General features: G+C 38.1%; 2 protein-coding genes across 5 annotated transcripts in view; one reads left to right on the top strand and one right to left on the bottom strand.

Annotated features, from left to right (window-relative positions):
- Window positions 1-634: 634 nt before the first annotated feature.
- LOC124303047 (chromatin assembly factor 1 subunit A-like) overlaps window positions 635-20,693 on the bottom strand; it is a 28,217-nt gene continuing 8,158 nt past the window's right edge. The window contains exons 7-10 of the mRNA XM_046759774.1: window positions 3,577-3,725; window positions 3,432-3,483; window positions 3,206-3,344; window positions 635-2,707 (exon numbers count right to left, since the gene is read on the bottom strand). Coding sequence (XP_046615730.1) covers window positions 1,653-2,707; window positions 3,206-3,344; window positions 3,432-3,483; window positions 3,577-3,725 — 1,395 coding nt within the window. The 3' untranslated portion in view covers window positions 635-1,652. The remainder of the gene's footprint in view (window positions 2,708-3,205; window positions 3,345-3,431; window positions 3,484-3,576; window positions 3,726-20,693) is intronic.
- LOC124303060 (zinc finger protein 76-like) lies at window positions 5,193-20,112 on the top strand. Of its 4 annotated transcripts, none has more exons than XM_046759807.1 (5): window positions 5,193-5,276; window positions 14,366-14,636; window positions 15,204-15,440; window positions 16,053-16,198; window positions 16,724-20,112. In XM_046759807.1, the coding sequence occupies exons 1-5, from the start codon at window positions 5,253-5,255 to the stop codon at window positions 17,027-17,029; spliced, it is 984 nt and encodes a 327-aa protein (XP_046615763.1). In that variant the 5' UTR covers window positions 5,193-5,252; the 3' UTR covers window positions 17,030-20,112. The 4 variants fall into 4 exon arrangements, with proteins under 4 accessions (XP_046615763.1, XP_046615764.1, XP_046615766.1 ...); XM_046759808.1 differs by lacking the exon at window positions 5,193-5,276 and adding an exon at window positions 5,415-5,433; XM_046759810.1 differs by lacking the exon at window positions 5,193-5,276 and adding an exon at window positions 6,767-6,785.

Raw genomic sequence — 20,693 nt, 5'->3', positions numbered from 1 at the left:
GTAACGCATGAGCAACTCGCTCCTTTTTTATGCTTTTCTCCTCTCCTTTTTTAATTAGGCCCAGATACATTGCACGAAATATTGTACGGCAATTGTATAAGTGAAAAGAATACTAAATCAAGTTATTTTATTCGCATTAAGTTGCCTCCCATATTGAGGGTAGTGCTGGAAAAGTCGCTGCTCAAATATGTTACGTACGTCATTATGAGGGAGAAAATTGAATCGAGTATAAGCACGATAAAAATTGTGCAAGTTTGGGTAAGGCAGAAGAAAAACGAAATGAAAGCAAAAATTCAGGACCTCCAGGATTCGCTCCTTTCTCGAAAAAGGGTTCATTTCACAAAACACACTTCAGAATACGGCCGACAGGGTGGGCGCTCGAAGGATATCTCTTTAACGAATGAAATAAGTTCGCGATACTAATTGACAAAAGTCTACGGGTCGGAAGCTTGTGGATAATACATCGCTCTAAATGCCAGTGGTTATGCCAAAGTTGCCAATTTCCTTGCGAGTCTAATGGATTACTACACTTTGCGAGGCTGTAACGACGAATCACGTGGGTGGTTTGGGAGATTGAGATTCTGGGTATAAGAGGTGCTTACCTAAGTGCGAACAAAATGTTAGGTAAAATAAATAAGGCACAGTTTATTTGTATCGTTTTTTTTTTCAACATTTTCCTAATAATCTTTTTCATTACGGCTTGCAATTGTGACAAAAAAATCCGTAAAGATAAAATAGTGAAAAACAAATTTACAAATACAAAATGCGTATGGAATATTACGTGTATGTAAACGAGTATAGTAGTAATATAAACCAGTGATACATGCGATGAATCGGAAACGTAAATGGAACGAAAATATGCTCACGCTGAGCTGATTTTTCATTACAACATGGCCAAAATTGGTTTCTCAAATTCTGAAATTTACTTTGACATAAATTTGTATAATATATCGTATACCAAGGATTATTCATCGTCCTTCTCTTCCATATTTCCATCCCCACACCGCTTCAAATACCATTTTCCGTTTACCAACCGAAAGTGAACTCATGAATTGTAAATGACAGGTATCGATGATCATTCAAATATGCTGCCAAGCTAGAAATCGTAATCTTTCAAATTTTAGCCCAGATTTTATTACATTACTCAATGCACACGGCATAAAAACTCGAATAGTATTGTTAAGTAGGACTACGAAAAAATTTTCTCTATAATTCAACATTTCTAGAAGGTATTTTCTAGAGGGATTCTGTCAAATTAGTATCGGCTTTTGTTTCGTATACAGCAAAACAGAAACCACGTAAAAACGGCTACTGAACTGCACGATTTTCACACGAAAAGCTGTTTTCGTACCAACGGCAAATTTCAATTGCACTCTTTCATTTTGCGATGTTTCTCTCATTACTTCATTTTCTCAATACGTGTATAAACTTAACTTCGATAATACTTTGATATGTCATATGTATGCGGTGTGTACTTAGTCTTAATAGATGCGTAAAAATAAAATCAATCGAATGAAACGGCCGCGAGCGAGTCACGGCCGACGATAAAAAGGCACTAGAATTCGTTACTCGTAATATACTGGGAGTATTGAACACCGAGGTGCGAGGGTCAGATTTTGGGCAGGGTAAGCAAAGTTCGTTACCGAATAAGCCTAATCTAATACAACTACGTTGTCTTCTGCGATGTCCATCGACTCTGGCACGGGGCTTTTGTTCTTCGCCTCAATCACCTCTGCGTCCTTGTTTTCCAAGTTCAGGGCTTCGCTTGTATTCATTTTTAGTCGGTCAGCTTCCGAGTTCTCGGCAATTTTGGAGTCTGCGGAAGTCTGCTCGGTCTCCGAAACAGCTTGCCGAACAACGTCTGAGACTTGAACATTGGCCTCTTGACATTTAGTTTCGTTCCGGTCTAAATTTTGAATTTCTCCTGTAGATTCGATAATTGAAACTTCCCGATCACCGTCAGCTTTGTCCTCTTGACATTCTACGCTCTTCGAAGAATCACCGCAAGTTGCGAACTTTGAGAACAAATTGTTTCTCGACAATTTTTGAAACTGCTCACTGCGTGGCAATGATATCAAAGCTGCTCTCTTCGGAGGTTTGCTCTGAGAAGGGGTCGACTTGCTGCCTAGCTGCTTCTGCATCTCCTCCTGGGTGATCTTCTTGGTGAATTGAGTGATCAGTGGTATTCTCTTCTTCTCCTTCTCCTTGTCGACTTTCTCCGTCTTTTCAATGTCGGGAAGCTCGCTTCGCCGGGCGGGCCGCAAAGTGTACTTCCACCGATTCGGTAACGTCACGTCAAGACAATCGTACTTCTTACGAATATCTTCGCGTACGTACCAGCAAGAGCGCGTGTGCATCGGTCCCTCCTCAGGACACGCTATCCAACTGGCGATTTCTCGCAACTTTTGAGAAAAGCTCAGTTTCGATATTTGCCTATCCCCGGTCTTGTTCTTCTCCCAAAACGCCATGAATTCTTTCATCAAGAATATCCTCCCGTTCGTGTTGCCGTGCACCAAACGTATCAGGTTTGGTATCGCCTCTTCCGGCACTTTCTTCTTCTTCGGCCCAGTCGACTGTGGCGTTGGACTCTGACGTTCTGCCATACTCGGAGCTAGATTTTCCGAAGCATGCAGCACGCTCAATGTGACTGGAATTTCGCGTACCCACGCCTGCCGAGACATAAGAGCTTCTATCACGTGCGGGGTAGCTGTAAAAATTGAAAGCTTAAATCATTATTCCGAAGCCTCCGAAGCTAACAGGTCTTAAATGTTCTGTCTTTTTTTATCAAGTTCAGGTTCTGCAAACCCTCCGTTTAATTTACCTACGTTTTATTTGAATGACGCACTTGAATCTTCGATTCTTCAAATAATATGCTGGATTCATAGCTGCGTCTATCATTTTTTTGTTATTTCAGTTTTGGATTTCGAGAGATGTGATAGAACCATTGCTTCATGTACTCAATTACTGATTCAGTACATCAGTAACACTACCTTTGCCACACTGCGTTTTGTAAGCGGAAAATTCCTTAAAAATATGCGTACTTAACGCTTTGTCTTATCGGTATAGCACGAGTATGTGGCAACACGATGCAACGCCTGTTGTATGCAGCTGGGATTACACGCACGTATTAGATTAGATTGGACGCGTAACGAACAGGCGGTGTAACGATATATTCACGCTACAGACTGCGAGGCAGATTACTTACTGTTTTCCGGAAAAGCGTTAATCGATCCTTGCCAAACACATCCTATGACCTTGGGCTTGATCTTGGACGTTTTAGTTTTTCTCTCAGCCTCAAACTGTTCGCCTAGTAGCTTCAATTTTAATTTTTGGGTCTCCGGCGACTGTGGGATAAAAAAATGATTCGTCTATATTTTGATTAACCTTGAAAACGTGTGTTCTTAACTGTTGGCTGCATAGCTTGCTCTTACCATATCTTCACCGTCCTCTTCATCCGCTTTGGCCTCTTCATCCGAAAGATATCTAAAATTAATTTAGAAATTATTCAACACCGACTTCTTAGCGATTGAATAAATGTCAATTCGATTGAAACGTCGAATTATGAAAGAAATTTACCCGTGGGGTACCATGAACTCATTGTCGACATCGTATTCATTTTCTTCCGGTCCTTCTTCCTCGCGCTCATCGTCCGAACCTCGAAGGGATTCGCCCGGTTCCTCTTCTTCCCATTCATCGTCGGAGTCGACGTCGTAGTCGAACCATTTCTGCAAATGAAAAGAAAAGAGAATGACGACATTAGTGAATATATAAATAAATACATACAATTCTGCAACATAAAAACAAGATTTGACTTCAATTTCATTTAGCAAACGCTGATAATACTTTTTTTTTGCCGGCCCGTTAAAACTGTGTGGTAGTTTTACGAGTCATCCGGTTGATAAGCCCATTCTGCGATTATATGCGAATAATTTGATCTTCCGTTGCACGAATTTAGTTATCTATTCTCTTCATACGTTTTATATATACATGAAATTAAAAATGATTTCTATACTGCTGCCATGCAATACGCATTTTTATAATTTTTTCATATACCTAAATATTTTGGATGAATCGTACTATTGATCAAAAATATTATGTATTAATTATTTTATTTAGAGGATTATAGACTTAATAATCTCCGGATGTTAGCCACTATACGAAACACAATGAACAAAAAAAAAGGTTTGTTACTTTGAAAAGTCACGCATTTTTGCAAATAACCGAATGTAAAAGTTATGTGTGTTTAAACGAGCGGGTCTAAATTAACGCGTGTTTTAAATTTCGTATATTCAATACTGAGATTTGATGTAACAATATGTTTTACTTTAATTTCAACAGAATATTCGCAATTTTCAACGCAACTTGAGGTGTCAAAATATTTTCTAAATTGAAAAATGTCAAATTTCTTTTCCGGTTTTGTTAATTTTTAATGCCAGAGATGCCCCCCTACATCAGAGTCAACATTTTTTAGTTCACAAAGTTGATAAAATATAATTATGAAACTTCTTCAAAAGTCACCACAAGTAAAATCAGTGTTATACATAGAATAATTATGTGAAAGGTATTGTTAAAATTATGAATCTACAAAAATATTGCAGATATTGATAAATCTGATTGAGGGAAGATTCTTCGACTTCAAAAATTGAACCTTTCTTCAATTAAATGCTTAATATTGAAATTGACGAAGAAGAGTTTATCAGTAATTATGGCATCATCTTGGCTTACATTGCAAAATACCTTGCTATCCGAAAGAGGTGTAAAACATGGGGTTAATTTTGTAAGTTATAGAAAAAACGTAGCCAATTATTCTCTTCCGAATTATTTTATAAATTTATCTTCACCAATATCAACACAGATCCTGACTCTGAGTTGCTTTTTAATCGATCGTCACTTTTTGTAAAACGCAAAAAGCTTTACTCAAATCTTCAGTTGTAGGGTAAACCAGTCGCTGATACGTAAGAAGTTTTGAAAACCGAGGGAAATCGAGCAACTAATAAATAATACGCGTAATTATCGACATGTGACGCATCAAGTTGTACTTGAAAGTCCTTATGTTACTATTATTCTACCGTGTTGCCGGGATATTTGATGTCTGCGTCAGACGAGGACATCGACAACCGCATTTGCTCGTGAATGAGCAGGACGTTCGTATCAGCGACACTTCCTCAGCGGTGGACAAGACGATAAGTCACCGAGCTGTGCGGGTCTACAGCAGTAGCTCGTTTAATCGGAGAAGAGGAGAGAGCTTAGCCATGAGTTTGAGTTGCGGCAAAAAAGTGAGTGACGTACGAATTATTTTTCTAAGCCTTCGAAATAACCGTGACGTGAGTACTGGCGAATTAAACAAATGAACAAATAAATAAAACGTGCATTCGTCGAGCCATGAGATGCGGATCTTTCCAATCTTCCGCTCGTTGATTATGTAGGTAGACGGTGAGACATATCTAAGTACACAAAATGCGATTGTTCTTGACCTGCATCTGGATTTGTAAATATCGCCTTGGGCATGTTTCGGGTGTGCAGTCAGGCCAAAAGTGGTAAAAACCAAAAAACAAGCAGCTTACATTCATCAAATTGATTTTTATTAAAACAATATTATCTGTGTGAATAAAAAATCCAGAACTTAAACCGATGACGGACTGTAGTAATTGTATTATTTATGGGGTTATAGTCAGTGACGTTAACGTAACGAAACATCGATCAAGAATTTCTATTTTAAAACCTTAGAATGACATAAAAATATAAGTATACGCTGTACTGAATTTCAGACAATCGTACAGCAGCAAAATAACAATTTTTATTAGAATTGCATGGTAACGTTAAGGTTACGGATCTCAACCTCATCATTTGACTATATACAAAGATCATTTTTTTTGTACGTTCTTTTGTTTCATTTGTTCGATATCAAAATCATATCGTTCGTCCGACTCAACAAATTACAGCTAATTAACCACATCACGTGCCCGCACGCATTCGCACAAGGAACAAGGAAAAATGCGAAAAACCTTGTCTGGGTTTATTTTTACCGAGTTCAAGCCTCGGCTTGTAAACAAAACGAATTACAAACCATCGAATTTTAACGACGCATATGTGTTTGGGCTTAAAAAAAACAGTACTTGCAAAACAATGCTATGATCTCTCTAAGCTGATGCGCACGACAACTAACCTTTTTTTTTTAATGAAAATTAATTTGGAACGACTTCATTAGTATACAGACGAATAAAAGTTATACCGCACAACGGCGTTGTGGCTAATATTGTGGATTACCGCATGTGTCTTATCGCAAAACACTCTACCGAGTGCGTGTTGAAACGGATGTCTACTTTAAGAAAAATTCCCTGAGTTGGACGCACGAGAAAAGAACTGTATAAATTTATATATCCCTTAATTACCAACGTGTGGTAAATAAAAAATTGTTTTTAGTCCGACATCTTCGTTGAGTATAAGAGAAAATCTCTCTCAAGCGAGACTCTCTACTGCGCACGGATCACCGATTCTTAAGGCACTCGTGATTTTTGTACATAACCGATGTCACAGGTTCCCGACCTCTAATAACACTGTATACAAAACTTGGCAAGAAGCGAATAAAAATATGTAGATATACACAATATCAGCAATATACTTTGCCAATTATTTCGCTGTTTTTGTTTTTTGGAATTACTCCTTTCAATGTGACTTATACCTTCAGTAAATACTACATGAACGGAGTGTTCAACTTCATAGATATGCATAAATAATACTTTGTTTTCAACATTGTACGCGCACGGTGATATGCGGTTTAAGAGGTGAAAGATATTAGAACTTCGTTTCACAAGAAAACAATAAAAAAAAAAAAACCAGAGTTACGATAAAAATTGCATGTTTCGTGACCATTGAAGCCCGTCGAATTGATATTTTTGGATCAATTAGGGGTAAACGTTTATCATTACTGCAAACTCATTGTGAGCTTGAAGTAAAATTTGTTCAAGTGATCGGTATTTGAATTCATGTGCAAGTTCAGACGTCGCAGATATCTGAAAATAAGTATTTTTTACATCGTTTTTAATTAAAGGCCGATATATAACATCACGTTCAAAAACCGATAGTTATACAGAGAAAATCCATGTTTATAGTTGAGTGATATTCGAAGGATAAAATATCTGCGATTCATTTTAGCACACGCATGCATTAAAATAATAAGAAAACCAATAGGTAAGTGACGTGATAAAATTGGTCCTGGTCCGATACATAAAAAATTCCTCAGAAAATCACAAATCAAAAAACCACCATTAAATTATGTCAGAGAGTTACATTTAATTAACAAATTCACGAGGCAAGAGTTTTCATCTCCAACATTAAGGCGCCGCTGACTTGGCTTGTAAATATCCATTTCGTGACGTCATAAGCACCGCAATTTCAACTAAGGCCGCTAATTCCATTTGTCATTTCCGTTAGATCCGACCAATGAAATCACTTACAAGTAGAGACAGACTTCTTTTGGATCATGAACGAGCTCCTGTCACCTGAAAATTTCCTTGTCGAATCGTGCCGTATTCACGGAAAGATAACCGATGTAATTGGTTTTCCCAGATTACGTGTGTGCTTTTATCCGTCTGTATCTCCCTGTCGAAAGTGAAAGAAATTCTCAAATCACAGAAGCGGTGAATATTCAACAAGTCGGTAGTTTCGATCGGGCACGTGTGATGTGATGTGACGTGATTTTATTTATTTTCATTACTATTCGTAATAAATGTTATCAGCGATCTACGTTAGCAATGACTGAGATACGGACGTGCATTTTTATTCAAGCTACGATTTAAAAAAATTTCCAGTCAGATTCGTACCCCCGTTTTCGCATACGAGAATTACCATATCAAAAACCACCCTGAATTGTAGAATTTCATTTTATCAAAGAATAAATTCACGTCCCTTGTAACAAATTATTATTTCATATAAATCTGCAATATAGTTGTTGGCACGATAAATTACGTACTGCGTTATGAAAAAGAGAATGATTGAAACAATAAAATATGGCATTACTTAATTCAACCGGACGTTTCTTTGGTTCGAACATTCTGCATGTTTGAATATTCCATATTCTATTAGATGCTCGTTAGATACGGCCTACCAAAGTTTATCAAATGAACTGTGACAGTAAATAGTTTTTTGTTCCTGGAATTTCGAATCATTTGTGATAAATACTTGTAGCTAAAGACAATGTGTAATGAATTTTTTTTTTTCAAACAAGAAAAGGGAATATCTCAACTATTTTACCGCACCAAAACGGTATGCATCATTCCACGAAATTCGACATGATCAAATTTTCAACAGTTAATTGATACTATTTGCATTACACTGATAAAGTGATAAGATATATATACATAATAAAGAGAGAGAGAAAGAAAGCGGGGAAGAGGGGGGTGTGACCGCGAATCTGCAAATCGAATATCTGCAAAAGATTTTAATCGTGACCAAATATATCGTAACCTAACAATGATCGCTAATTACCAGTTAATCACTGGTCATTATTCAGATGTGTTTTTAATCTAATCGTAATTTTATACGAGTAAAAAAAAAATGTGCTTGCGTTATATTGTACATTCGCATATACTTCTGCTCATATTGTGCAGCATTGATAAACATTTCGAAACAATACACGTTTATCTTTATCTTTTTAATCTCTGTTTATTGGACAGTTTTTGTAGGAGTAGAGAACAGATGAATATGTAACTATAATAGCGTATGAAATTTTATTTCGGTCAAAAAATTGTACAACGAATGTTTTGAAATTTCGAATATTATCTCTCGTTTCGCACACCACAGAGTTTGAACGACTGATTCTATATCAGAAAGCGGGTTTCCTGTCCTTATATCACAGAACCGAATGAATGAAAAGGTCCGAAGCTTCGAGTGCGGTTAACTTTCAACGTTTACTCGTAATTGCTCGTGAAATAATTTATCATTTTTTTCGTCTCCTGAAAAATTTTCTTACGCAAGAATGAGACGAAAGTTACGAGCAATCGCGAGCAAACGCGATTCGCGCCAAAAGAGTGTGAATTTCAAAACGAGAGACCAAGATCACGGAAGTGAAAACAAACCGGGATATTTCCGAAAAGTGAGTAACTCTAACGTCGACGAGTACAGATCTTAGCCGGTATAGTTTTCCTTATCTGCAGGGAACAGAAGTGGAATAGAACCGCTGACTACGTTTATGTAGCGGACTGTTAGGGCACGCATCGGTTGACAGATTGACAAATGAGAGTTGATAATGGCTCGCAGCCCTACTCTGCATTTAATTGAAGGATGCACGACGAGGTAATCGTACGAGGATGTTAATACCGTTCGAAAGTTCTCAAGTGTCGAGCTATTCACTATACGGCGTTGTCAACCTGCCGGGCCATCTGTAATGGCTGTTTAATACCCTGTACAGAGATTAACGGTTCCTCGGTTAGTTATAGATTACCGCAGTGCTCGGTTCGTCCGCTGATGATTTATACGAAAACATTACCAGTGCGACCTGGACTTTGTTAACGCGGAGTTTCTACTCTGCTCCAGGGACTCAGAACCCTTGGGGGTGCATACCCCCTGCATATGCGTGGCATAACCTATATGACATTATGGAGCCTGAACCTTAATACTGACTTTAAAATGATTTACCGCCATTACGGATGGTTTGATTGAAATTGGAGGAATCGCTGTTTAGATCACAGAAATCGAGAAATTCTTATTTCTTATAACTGACTATCCGTTATTACTGTTTTCACCGAAAGGTTGACCATCGTCGAAATATGGTGATGTCTCCTGAAACCTTGGAAAAATCTAGCGAAATTATCTGAAATTTTATGATAGATTTTGAAATCAATTGAAATTATTTGCATTCCTGTGAAATATCGTGAAATCATTGGCTATCAAAATAATCTGATTGCGAGATCTTGTGAAATTCTGTGAAATTATCTGCACTGAGAAAAATTTCATTTTTTACAGAAAAATTCAGTAAAACAGGTATTGTTAAAAAAGACTGTTTGAATATTGTTGGAATTACGAAAAACGAGGTACGCGTAACCATTTTGCGATATCGTCGATCCTTTTTTGGTAATTGCAGCGCGAAATCAGTTTGTTCGGTTTACTCGACTTTTTTAGTTAAATAAGGCTTTAACGTCAATTTATTGTTGCGCAAGCATTAAATTTTCGCAAAAGTTACAAGAAAGTATAGTAACAGATATCGTAATGAGAAAGAACAGTAACGGATACCAGACTTGCCGGTAACAGCTAGAAAACTAATATTCATTTTCTACCTAGAACTATTTTTCGATTGTGGTAAAAAATGAAAATAATTAAGGACTGAACGGTAACCGGAACTGAACAACCTGATGAGCGGTTAAACTCTCGACTGTTGTAGAGTAAATTGCATATGGGACCACCATATGAATAAATAAAAATCAAATTTTCCCCATATCTTTCTCGGTTCGCAAAATGCACAGGTCTTTATTATAGAGAGACATCGGAGACGCTAACGACTGTAATCAATTTCATACTTAATACTGTAAACATAAGTTGCAGCCTTGAAATTAGTTTTCGCCAGTATGCGAGCATATCTGTACGCAAATTGGTAGAAAGTGATAGCACATGCCACGAGTGAGATTTTCTTCTTCGGCACACCTCGTACGAGATCAATCGAGTCGAGTCGAAGAGAATGTTGTTGGCAGCGTTTCATCTTTTGCTTCACCACTGCAGATGATTATTATTGATTATTTTGTTGGTTTCTAAGGTCAAACAACCGTTGTTCGCAATCTCATTTCCATTTTTCAATTGTGTATTCTCCGTCAGTTGAACCCAACCTACCTCGTGCCGTACAAACCGTGAAAATATCGATAAACAAAACAAGCATCTCCTATTAAACGGCTTTCGGGACAAACAGCATGACGCGGAGTTACGTGGCGGAGATGAGAAATTTTCCCATACTGTCCGGGTTCAAAAATCATCTATAATCGCAACTTTGATAATAGACGTAGTAGTCGTACAAGCGATGCACTCAACGCGAGCGGATTTATCACGTTTATATGCCGGGCGATATCGCGCTCTGGAATATCGTTTTACATGGAACCGTGTTCCAACCATCGTCTGGTTTTTCGAGCCACGCTGAATACCGGCAGATACGTTTCGTTCTTTCGTGTGTATATATATATATATATACATATAAACTAGCCATTCCATTTCAGTCCATAATACGGTATGCAGCATGTTTTCCGCGTATACGCAAACTCATGCTCCGATCGGGTGCATTATCGATCAACAAGCCATATAATTTGTATGACGAAGTAGTAAAATCAGGAAAACAAATTGCACGGACAACACTGTAATACCTGAACCATAATCATTTTTCTTTAATTTTTTTCTCATTTGCACACACACACACACACACACGCACAAAGTAGGTTTAAGGTACGGACGTGCAATGGAAATTCCGATAATCGAACACACAGGCTGCAACTTGCAGAAGATCGAGGTATCACATACATGTTATACACATATAGTTATATTATCAGGCATATATTTTCGCGAGTATAATAAATCGCTCTACATAATCGGGTAATTATCCAATTAGCACCAGTGTGACGTGTCTGGACGTCGAAAGAGCAAAGCGAACACAGCTCGAGGAACTCCCTCGGGATTGGCGGGGACGGCGCCGAGTGGCACAAAACGCGCGACGATATCGCTTCGACGACGTCGCGTTTCGACGCGATCCTGCTGGCGCTCTGTCAGTTTCAAATCGTCCGAACGCGGACTCGCATGTGCAGTGTGACGTTGCGCACCGGGACCGGCTACTACGATGTGAATATGCAGATAGTCGGACAAACACACGCGATGCGATAAAACGTTACGGTTTGATCGGAGTATAATGGAGATTTTTATCCGTCGCCATTTGTTTTCGCTCGCGCGAGTCGACTTGGATACGGTTCGATTGATCCATTGAAAAAATTCAATCAGGTCTGATCTGGCAGTGATTTTTACTCTGACGGATCGAAGAAAATCGGTCAATACTTGACGACAATGCGCTTATAATTTTAACTGTACACCGAGACTGTTACCGATTTGTGATAATTATTAAACCGAACATTCGAGATATCGTGGTTTCAGTTATCCCATTATTTTTCACCGATCCGAGAGTAAACTATGGTGGCCGATACATCGACATTCGACGTGAGTAACTCAAAGAGATTATCAAATTTTCATGCGTTGAAAAGGCAGGAGAGCGGATGAAGAATCGGTAAAACGACCGAACGCTAAGGCGCGCTGAATACAAAGTTTCTAAAAATTGTCGAATAACTCAGGAATCGATGGGAAAGTTGATCGTATTTTTTCATCGTCTTCTTTGCTCGTCGAATCATCCGATTCGTACCGAAGGTGCATTGAGATCGGTAAGAGTGGTTTTAAAACCACGCGCATTACTGTGCGATATTCGCTTTATACCTGGGAATCTTTTTGTATATTTATATATCTGCATCGTTAAGCAAAGCCTCGTGCCGGTGGCGCTACTTCTCTTTATATTACAATGTTTACTTTAAGTATTAAAAAAAATGCAAGGTAGTACTTTGTATCTGTAACGGTATCCGCGGGAGTCAATGCATCAAGTGATTCGATGTAACAGGGATGTACGCGGTCAAAAGTTTATCGCTCAGTGGTAAATTAAACAACATGTCTGTGTTAATGAATAACAAAAGTGCAATGAAATTTTATACATCGTAATTAATTGATATAGTAATTTATAAATACGCACACGCGGAACGCGCATCGTTCTACAATAACTGCATAGAATAATCAGTTATAAATAGAGTTAATTAGTTGAATTATTATTTAAACGACAGAAATCCTTACGTATCCAATAAAAGAATCATTGTAATATAACACGCGTAATATATCCATCAGTATTTAAAAAACAACATTATTTTATTATTATTTGTTTGCGTCTTCTTCCACAATCAACATCCGGTGAATTATTCATCCGTCCAATCAAAATTACCGCTAAAAATATAAACGGTTTAATTATATACAGACGAAGCAGAGAAAGAAAATTTCGAGTACATTCTTGCAGAATTTAGAATAGTGCGATAAGCATTAGCTAAATAGATAGATAAGTAATTGGTTCCAGGCATTTATTCTACAAATGTGATTTGACTTATGACTTCAAATATGTCGTCCTATATACACGACATACATACGATACTGATATTATATTGTTCATAATTTAGTCATAATCGTCAACCGACGTATGAATCAACTTGCACGAAAATGACACGAAATTTTTAATTTTTACACATTCAATTATGATTATCACATCAAGATTATCAAAGTTTTTTTGATAAACGACTAACAATATCGTAAATAATACTTAGATCTAGCGTTTGGTCAATATGAATTGTACAAATTTACAAACATGGTGCACGCGAACTTGAAACGCTGTCAAGAATTCGGAATAGCATTCGTATATAGATCAAATCTGCGATCTAGAGTATAATATCCACTCAAATGTACCGATAAAAAAATGAATACATCATGCTCCTAGGTATTCAAGTCTTTTCGGCAGATTAATTCTCACCGTTCGAAATATGGAAGTCCATTATAGGCCTCAGAAACAAGCTGATAGATACAGGCATAATCTATGTTCGACTGTAACCATCTCAGTCAAGTCCTACCACGTGATTGAATAACTTTCAAAGGATACAGGTGGTTGTGACGTTTACGCTTGAGATACTTTTCATAGTCGGATGGAGATTTCCAGTTGAAGACAAATTTCTCCGTCAAAGTTCAATTGATTTCAAATTAACTGGGGCTGAAGTTCCGGGAAAATTTAGTCATGATATAAGATCATTTTTCAATTTTATTGCCTATTGCATGTTATACATATTATAATACTTGTACGAATAATTTTCTGATTTCTGAAATGAGCTGTTATTTATTAACATTGAACGAACAGAATACTTCTGGCATTGACAAGAAAATGATGCCCAAGTACATATTTGAGGCATCTAAGGGTGACATTTATGGATAATGCAGTGATTTCTCGTAGTTAAGCCGTTGTGGTCACACGGGGTCCTTTCAATTTAAAGTAGTAGGTTCCAAGCTACCTCTTACGGACCCGCCGGGACCACAACGGATTAGGACCCCATGATAGTTCATTTGAACTGTGCGTCTGTGAAGTTTAGGGAATATTAAATTGATCGAATCTAAATCTTGATCGACTGCGGTACATGGTGCCTGGACAAAGGTTTGATTTAACAAAATTCTGAGTAACCAGCCAGCACCCATGATGCATCCCTTATTCAGCGTGTTTCGCTTCGTTACTCCTTTCAAGATGTAATTGCTCGCTTGTTCACTGTTAACACAGATGACGGAGGAACTTCTTTTTTCGGCGTTGGGGTTCGCGACAGACCCAAGCACCGATAACCATCAGCTCCTAGAGTCGCCAACGTTCACGACGATGTCGTACGAATACGAGACCCCGTGTACAACACCGACGAGCGAAACGTCCGATCCGTCTGACTATACGCTGACGCCATTGAGGGAAACGCCGGAATATTACAACGGAAATTTATCCTCATCGCCGGAAATGGCGTGGAGCGACTGGTCCTGCACGAACGGTTCTACGTCATCCTCGGGTAGGCTGCACCCACGCGAAATGCGTGCAGTAGACATTATACCTAACATTTTCGCTGCTCAAAATAGCAAAGTAACCCCAAGTGTCTAGGTGCGCGTGTGTTTGCCGAGAGGAAATGGTGGAACTTGACGAATTGAACGGCCGACTGCGCATGCGCAGGCTTTCTCAATTTTTTAAGCAAGCCGGTTACACCTGTTAAACCCGACCTACGGAGATTACGTTGGTGATTCCAACCTTTGGCAAAGAACATCTCAATTATATTAGATATAGTGTTTCGGAAAGACTTGTCAAACTTTTATTGCCAGTTTCAATTCGTCACTAGACGCGGGAGAGTTTGACATCTCGTGTCCCGTTTCGAATAAGTTGGCTCCCCTGATCTGCAGACGAAAATATCACCGCGATACAACGACCTGACCAATCGATAGAGTTGTCATTCTGCACATGCGCAGTAGATCACCCTTTGTCGGCCTGCCAAGTTTCACAGTTTCCTCGCGGTAAAATGTGTAATTCAACACGATACAACGTGTTCAAAAATTCGCTACTTTTTTTTCGCTTTCTTTCGCTACAGGATACCTCAGCGAGTTCAGCGAGCTTAGCGAACTTGACTCCGAACTAGAATGGTGTTTGGATCGCAGCTGGAACGCCGGCCTACCGGAGAGAACCCCCCTCTGCACTCCTGGCTGCGAGGGATTCTTGCATCTTCCCTTACCACAGCCGCAAGTTCAGCAGCCTCACTTTCAGCACGACGAACCGCTACTTATATTAGGAATCGATCTTCGCGCGATCGAAGATTCGCTAGGCACCGGTAAGAGGTTTAAAAAAAAATATTTCAACCGATTTATGCACACTGCACGGCTGATTCACTCATCGCACGAGTCGAGGACAGATAATTCTTTCCCGCGAAATTTTATCAGCACCCATTGTTTACGTATAGAGAAATATGAACAATTTCCACATTTATTTTCTTCCCGCGAAGACACTTGGTTATATTTCATCGCGTCATGCTACTGCAGAGAATCAGGACTCAAAGCAACTCACTTCGATGCCTTAACGTATGGAAACGTACAGAATTCTGTTGGATTTTGCATTCTAGTTTCTCAATGATGTGTTTTTTCTGTCGTTTGATACATAAGTCGGGAAAAGAACAAGTTGGAACCGATATTGGTTCGTACGAAACGTGTGTAGATGGCGCGGTGAATAATTATCGTGACATCACACAACAGCAGCCAATGCGATACACCTTAGAAAAAGTTTCTCCGTTTATCCTTCTTGGTACAGAGAATTAGATATTTCATGCGCTGTGACAAACGGTCATTTGGCAATGATGGAAGAATATTGATAACCGTGCAACAACCGAATTAATATAGCCGGTAATTGTTTGAATATCATTATACATATACCTCCTCTCTCATTATAGATCAAAACAACAATCAAATAGAGGAGAACTTACTCGTACAATCCGCAGCTAACGCAGCTCTTGCCACTCACGACTACACAAACAGAAATCTAGCTAACGCCGCGGAAGATCGATGCTTTCCTTGCACTTATCAAGGTTGTGCAAAGGTACGTTCCATGCCAAAATTGAATTGAAAATCTTTCTTGGGTCTAAATTTCGATGCTTTTGTCGTTTTCACCGCTCATTGCAAAATCTAAAAGTTCACCAAATTTGAAAGCTTCAGGGTTTACCTTTTACGACAAATATCTAAATCGATCTATGTTCGAATCCTCAGCAGGTTAAATATTGGATTTCAATTATGATTTCATTCTTATCCCCACCAACGAAGGAATATAAGCCCATGTATTTTTTTAATAAAACCCGTCTGAAAGACAGCATAATAAATACTCATTTCTTTCTTGACAAACACATTTTTCATTGATCGGTATTTTTTACGACGAATTTAAAAATTCAACGGCCACGAGTTTCGAACAACGTGAACTTTCAGACATTAATGCAAGAGTCGCGACATTTATGTATCCATTATATCGTTTCCGAAGATATAAAAAATGTTGCTGCCAGAATATAATTGACAGAATGAGAAAAAAAATTTTTTTTTAAAAAAGACACGTAACATGTTTTCGTGTATTTAGATGTATGCAAAGGCGTCGCACTTGAAGGCCCATTTGCGGCGACACACGGGTGAAAAACCGTTCGCGTGTACCTGGGCCGGATGCGGTTGGCGTTTCAGTAGATCAGACGAGCTTGCCCGGCACCGCAGATCACATTCCGGCATAAAACCTTACTCCTGCGAAATGTGCCCGAAGAAGTTCGCGAGAAGCGACCACCTAGCCAAGCACCGTAAAGTCCACAGGAAGAACGCATCGCCGATATTCCCGGGTCCAGGAAATAGGTGTTTCCGCACGACAAAAATCAACCCCGTTTCCACAGAGGTGTGATCAGCATAAAATTATACATCGGTAAAAAATCTACCAGCTACGCGATTCGATGATGCATGTGCCTTACGAGTTTTACTTTTCGGTTGCTCGTGATCACGACGAGTATTACACGTATTGCGAGCTTCATTCGGCCCTCAAAAACAGATTCGCTGAACCGAGAAATGAAAAAGTTTTAATATTGTTTAAAGTTTTCGCTAGATAACTTTTGCGGTGCTGGCAAAAATTGTGCAATTTTAGCTGAAGATTTTATTAAGGTAACAAGTGTTTTACATGTTTAGAATGATAGTAGAAATAGCAAGCTTTTTATTCCGTGCAGCGTTTTAAAATTCCATTAACAAGAATTTCAAATTTTTTCAGACATACGTTATTACCTATTTTTGCGCTTACAGTGAAAACTTTGGATTGTTTTTCGGTCGTCGACCCAAGAAAAATAAATATTTTCTTGTCTTTTCAACTGCAGAGTGCAGCAGTTTTTATTTATGCATAAGGTATGTATTTATGTACGGTAAATTTTACCGTGTATATGCAGTTGTGCGTTGAATTCAAATTTAAATATATTTCGTTATAATTTGCATCCCTACAGCCGTTGCTAAATACTTACAATTAGCGATTAACATAATTGCTGCGATATTTTCGGTCATTTGCCTGAAGTTTTTGAGACGCTGAATACTCTGAAATGGTGTTTGAGTCGATTTAGAGCGATGGTTATATTATACTTGCGATTATAGGTATTATCAATGTAAATAATATGTGCAATGCACGCAGTTTGGCAAGGGCTATTATCACAGATGAGTATCGTGTATTGTTTTTTTGTATCATTTCTTTTCGACGTTTCAATCTCTATGCTAACGCCGACACATTCATTTTCCATATCCACAAAAAACTTTCATCTTTGCTCAATTTCAAATACAGATGGATAGCAACGGCTGCGAAAAAGACATATTGTCACATCACCTCGACCACAGCTCTTATTTTTAAGCCTCTAACACTCGTTGAACGTACCTTTCACAATCGAAACCTGTTATCTAGATAAGGGTGTTGAACTATACATCGATTCAACTTACACCTACGGGGCATACCGTGATAGTGTAAAAAAAACAGAAAAGCCAAATGCGCAAGCGTCAAATCGCGGCATTCCATTCATAGATTCAACTACAGTGAAACTTCAGTTATAAGTTTTTCATGGGGTATGGCAATACTGATGTATAAGTGAGATAGCTAAATATTCCAAAACTTCGTAATTGTAAAATTAAGAAGTTACGCTTGTCAGCGGTTTTATAGGTATCATCTTGTCATAGATGCATTTACCTGTAGCGAAATCGACTGATTATTAATTACAATATTTTACCGTAGCCCGCGCCCGGTCAAAGCTAATCCAGTGACAGTAAGTAAAGAATCTTCCTGTCGACGAGACACTGACCTGGACTTGCCAGAACGTATTTGGGACATGAATCGGCACATGTCTCAAGTTACGCCATTTAGCGGTAAAAAAGTAGACTAAACATCCGAACGCGCGCGCCACCTAGCGATAGGCAAGGTGAACGTCAAATCAAAAGTTTCGACTAAATAGTGAGCCGTCGCAACGTATAACCGAATACGTAACGTGTAATGGCGAAAAACGTACAAGTGAAATATTTTCACATTATTTGTAGGCAGAAATTTGCAGGGCCAAGAAAATTCAACGCAGAAACGAGAAAAATGTACAAGTGCGAAACGTATAACTGAGGTTCCACTGTAGTTCGCGCCGAGTATTTTTTCCACTGGTCAGGTTGACCAACGCAATTGCGACTAGACGATAGCTATCATAATACGCAAGGATATATAAGTTATATTGCTTTGAGAATTTGAGGCAGGCAAGATGTCACGGATCTGTATTTAAGTCAACATAACCTCGAAACGCTTGCGCGTATCGACTGTTCCCACTAGACCTAACGAGCCAGAGTTGGCTTGGTTGGCCAGCCTGTCTAACAATAAGCAAAGAAATTGGCGCATGTGTACTTGAGTTTCAAGTTTCCTGAGAGACCGTCGCGATATTGTATGATATGTATATTGTATACATATAATCGACATAAGTTTATCATGTGAATCGTACCGTAGATTAAGCCAAAGAATCATGTGCCAAATGTACTTTTCATTTCTTTATTTTTTAGCCTCTTTCGAAAGAACGAATGGCAAAAATCTCGTGCCATATTCAGATAATCAAAATATTTCCGCAAGGGATGACGGGTATAACAAATAGAAGAACGTTAAGTAGGAAAAAAATTATATATTTTGTGTGTGAAAGAATCAAGCGTTCGATTCGTATAATACATCCGTCGCTAATATGCATATATGTGTATACATACATATGTTATTACGCTTGTTATTGCAAGATACCTGAACGTCTGAACTTGACACGACAAATATATGTACATATACCGTATACGTATAATACATATATATTGTATATTATAAAATAATATATTTTATATGCAACAAACAATACTCTTTTATATAGACAATAAGTTACGCACTATAATATACCGTAAACTGTAGATTAGTGAATTGTTTAGTGATCGAATGAATGCAATAATTAATTAATTAATTAATATTTTTATCGAGTCAATTGATAGGCGTGTGAGAACAACTGTAAAAAACTGCGGATCGCGCAAAAATCAATCTGCGTTGATTGAAGAGGTGAGAAGGCGGTTTAGCCCGACGCGTAACATTGCCATACGTGTGCAACACCAATCTCTATATTTTTATTTTTTCCTTTCGAATATCTTGTACGTACATACTCTACACGCATAAGTCAAGCACATGTTATTATTTTTATACATGATAATTTGTTCACGATAACTTCAACGCGCGTAATGATTTCAATGATTCGAAAACGCGCTGTATAGCTATACTTGCGGCAGTTATACTTATATAAGTATGAATATAAGGATATATAATACATAATATCTTTACTTTTATTATTATTGTTGTTGTTATTGTTATTATTATTATTATTATTGTCATTACTACTATAAACTTTTTTCCAACAGCTATTAAACTATTTCCATGACATTTGAAAAAGTAATAATAAAGTGCAATTATCAATATTATTTGTCTGCATATCTCGTTTCTCAATTTAACGCTGAACAACCTATAGGGTATACGTGAACGAATACGAGTGCAAAGGTAGATATAAACTGTGGAGGGTCGTTCGTGTCATTTTGTTTCAAGCCGCTGTTCCAATATTTTTCCGATCGATTTTTACCTTCGTTTTCTCTATTTTTTTCCTTGCACCGTCGTGCAGCGTGACACGTTCGTCAGTTTTCAAGGATGTTGGAAATTTATGGAGAGTACAGTCTGGTCAGAAAATTGTCAAAACAACAAGAATTATGAAAGAACTGTCCAACAGGTGTTACTACAGAAATTGTTCAATATAAAAGTGGACTTACTGTGTTTTGTTTTTCATCGGTATAACAAATACAATTTTATTACACCTATAATAATTAAATGAAAACTTCGAGTTAATAAGTAACAACGAATCTGACAATAAAAGTGAATCATTATTGTACTTAGCTTCTGTGCGAATGGCGTACTATCGTTTTCAAGAAAAAATAACAATAATTAGTCATACTAAGATACACTTTTAACCAACTGCGGACTAGAAATAGGGTAACGGGTCAAAAAG

This window comes from Neodiprion virginianus, chromosome 4 (genome assembly GCF_021901495.1).
Source record: "Neodiprion virginianus isolate iyNeoVirg1 chromosome 4, iyNeoVirg1.1, whole genome shotgun sequence".
In the NCBI taxonomy this organism is placed as follows: domain Eukaryota; kingdom Metazoa; phylum Arthropoda; class Insecta; order Hymenoptera; family Diprionidae; genus Neodiprion; species Neodiprion virginianus.
Note: the sequence above shows the minus strand (reverse complement) of the source record. Positions and strands in the feature narration are given on the sequence as shown.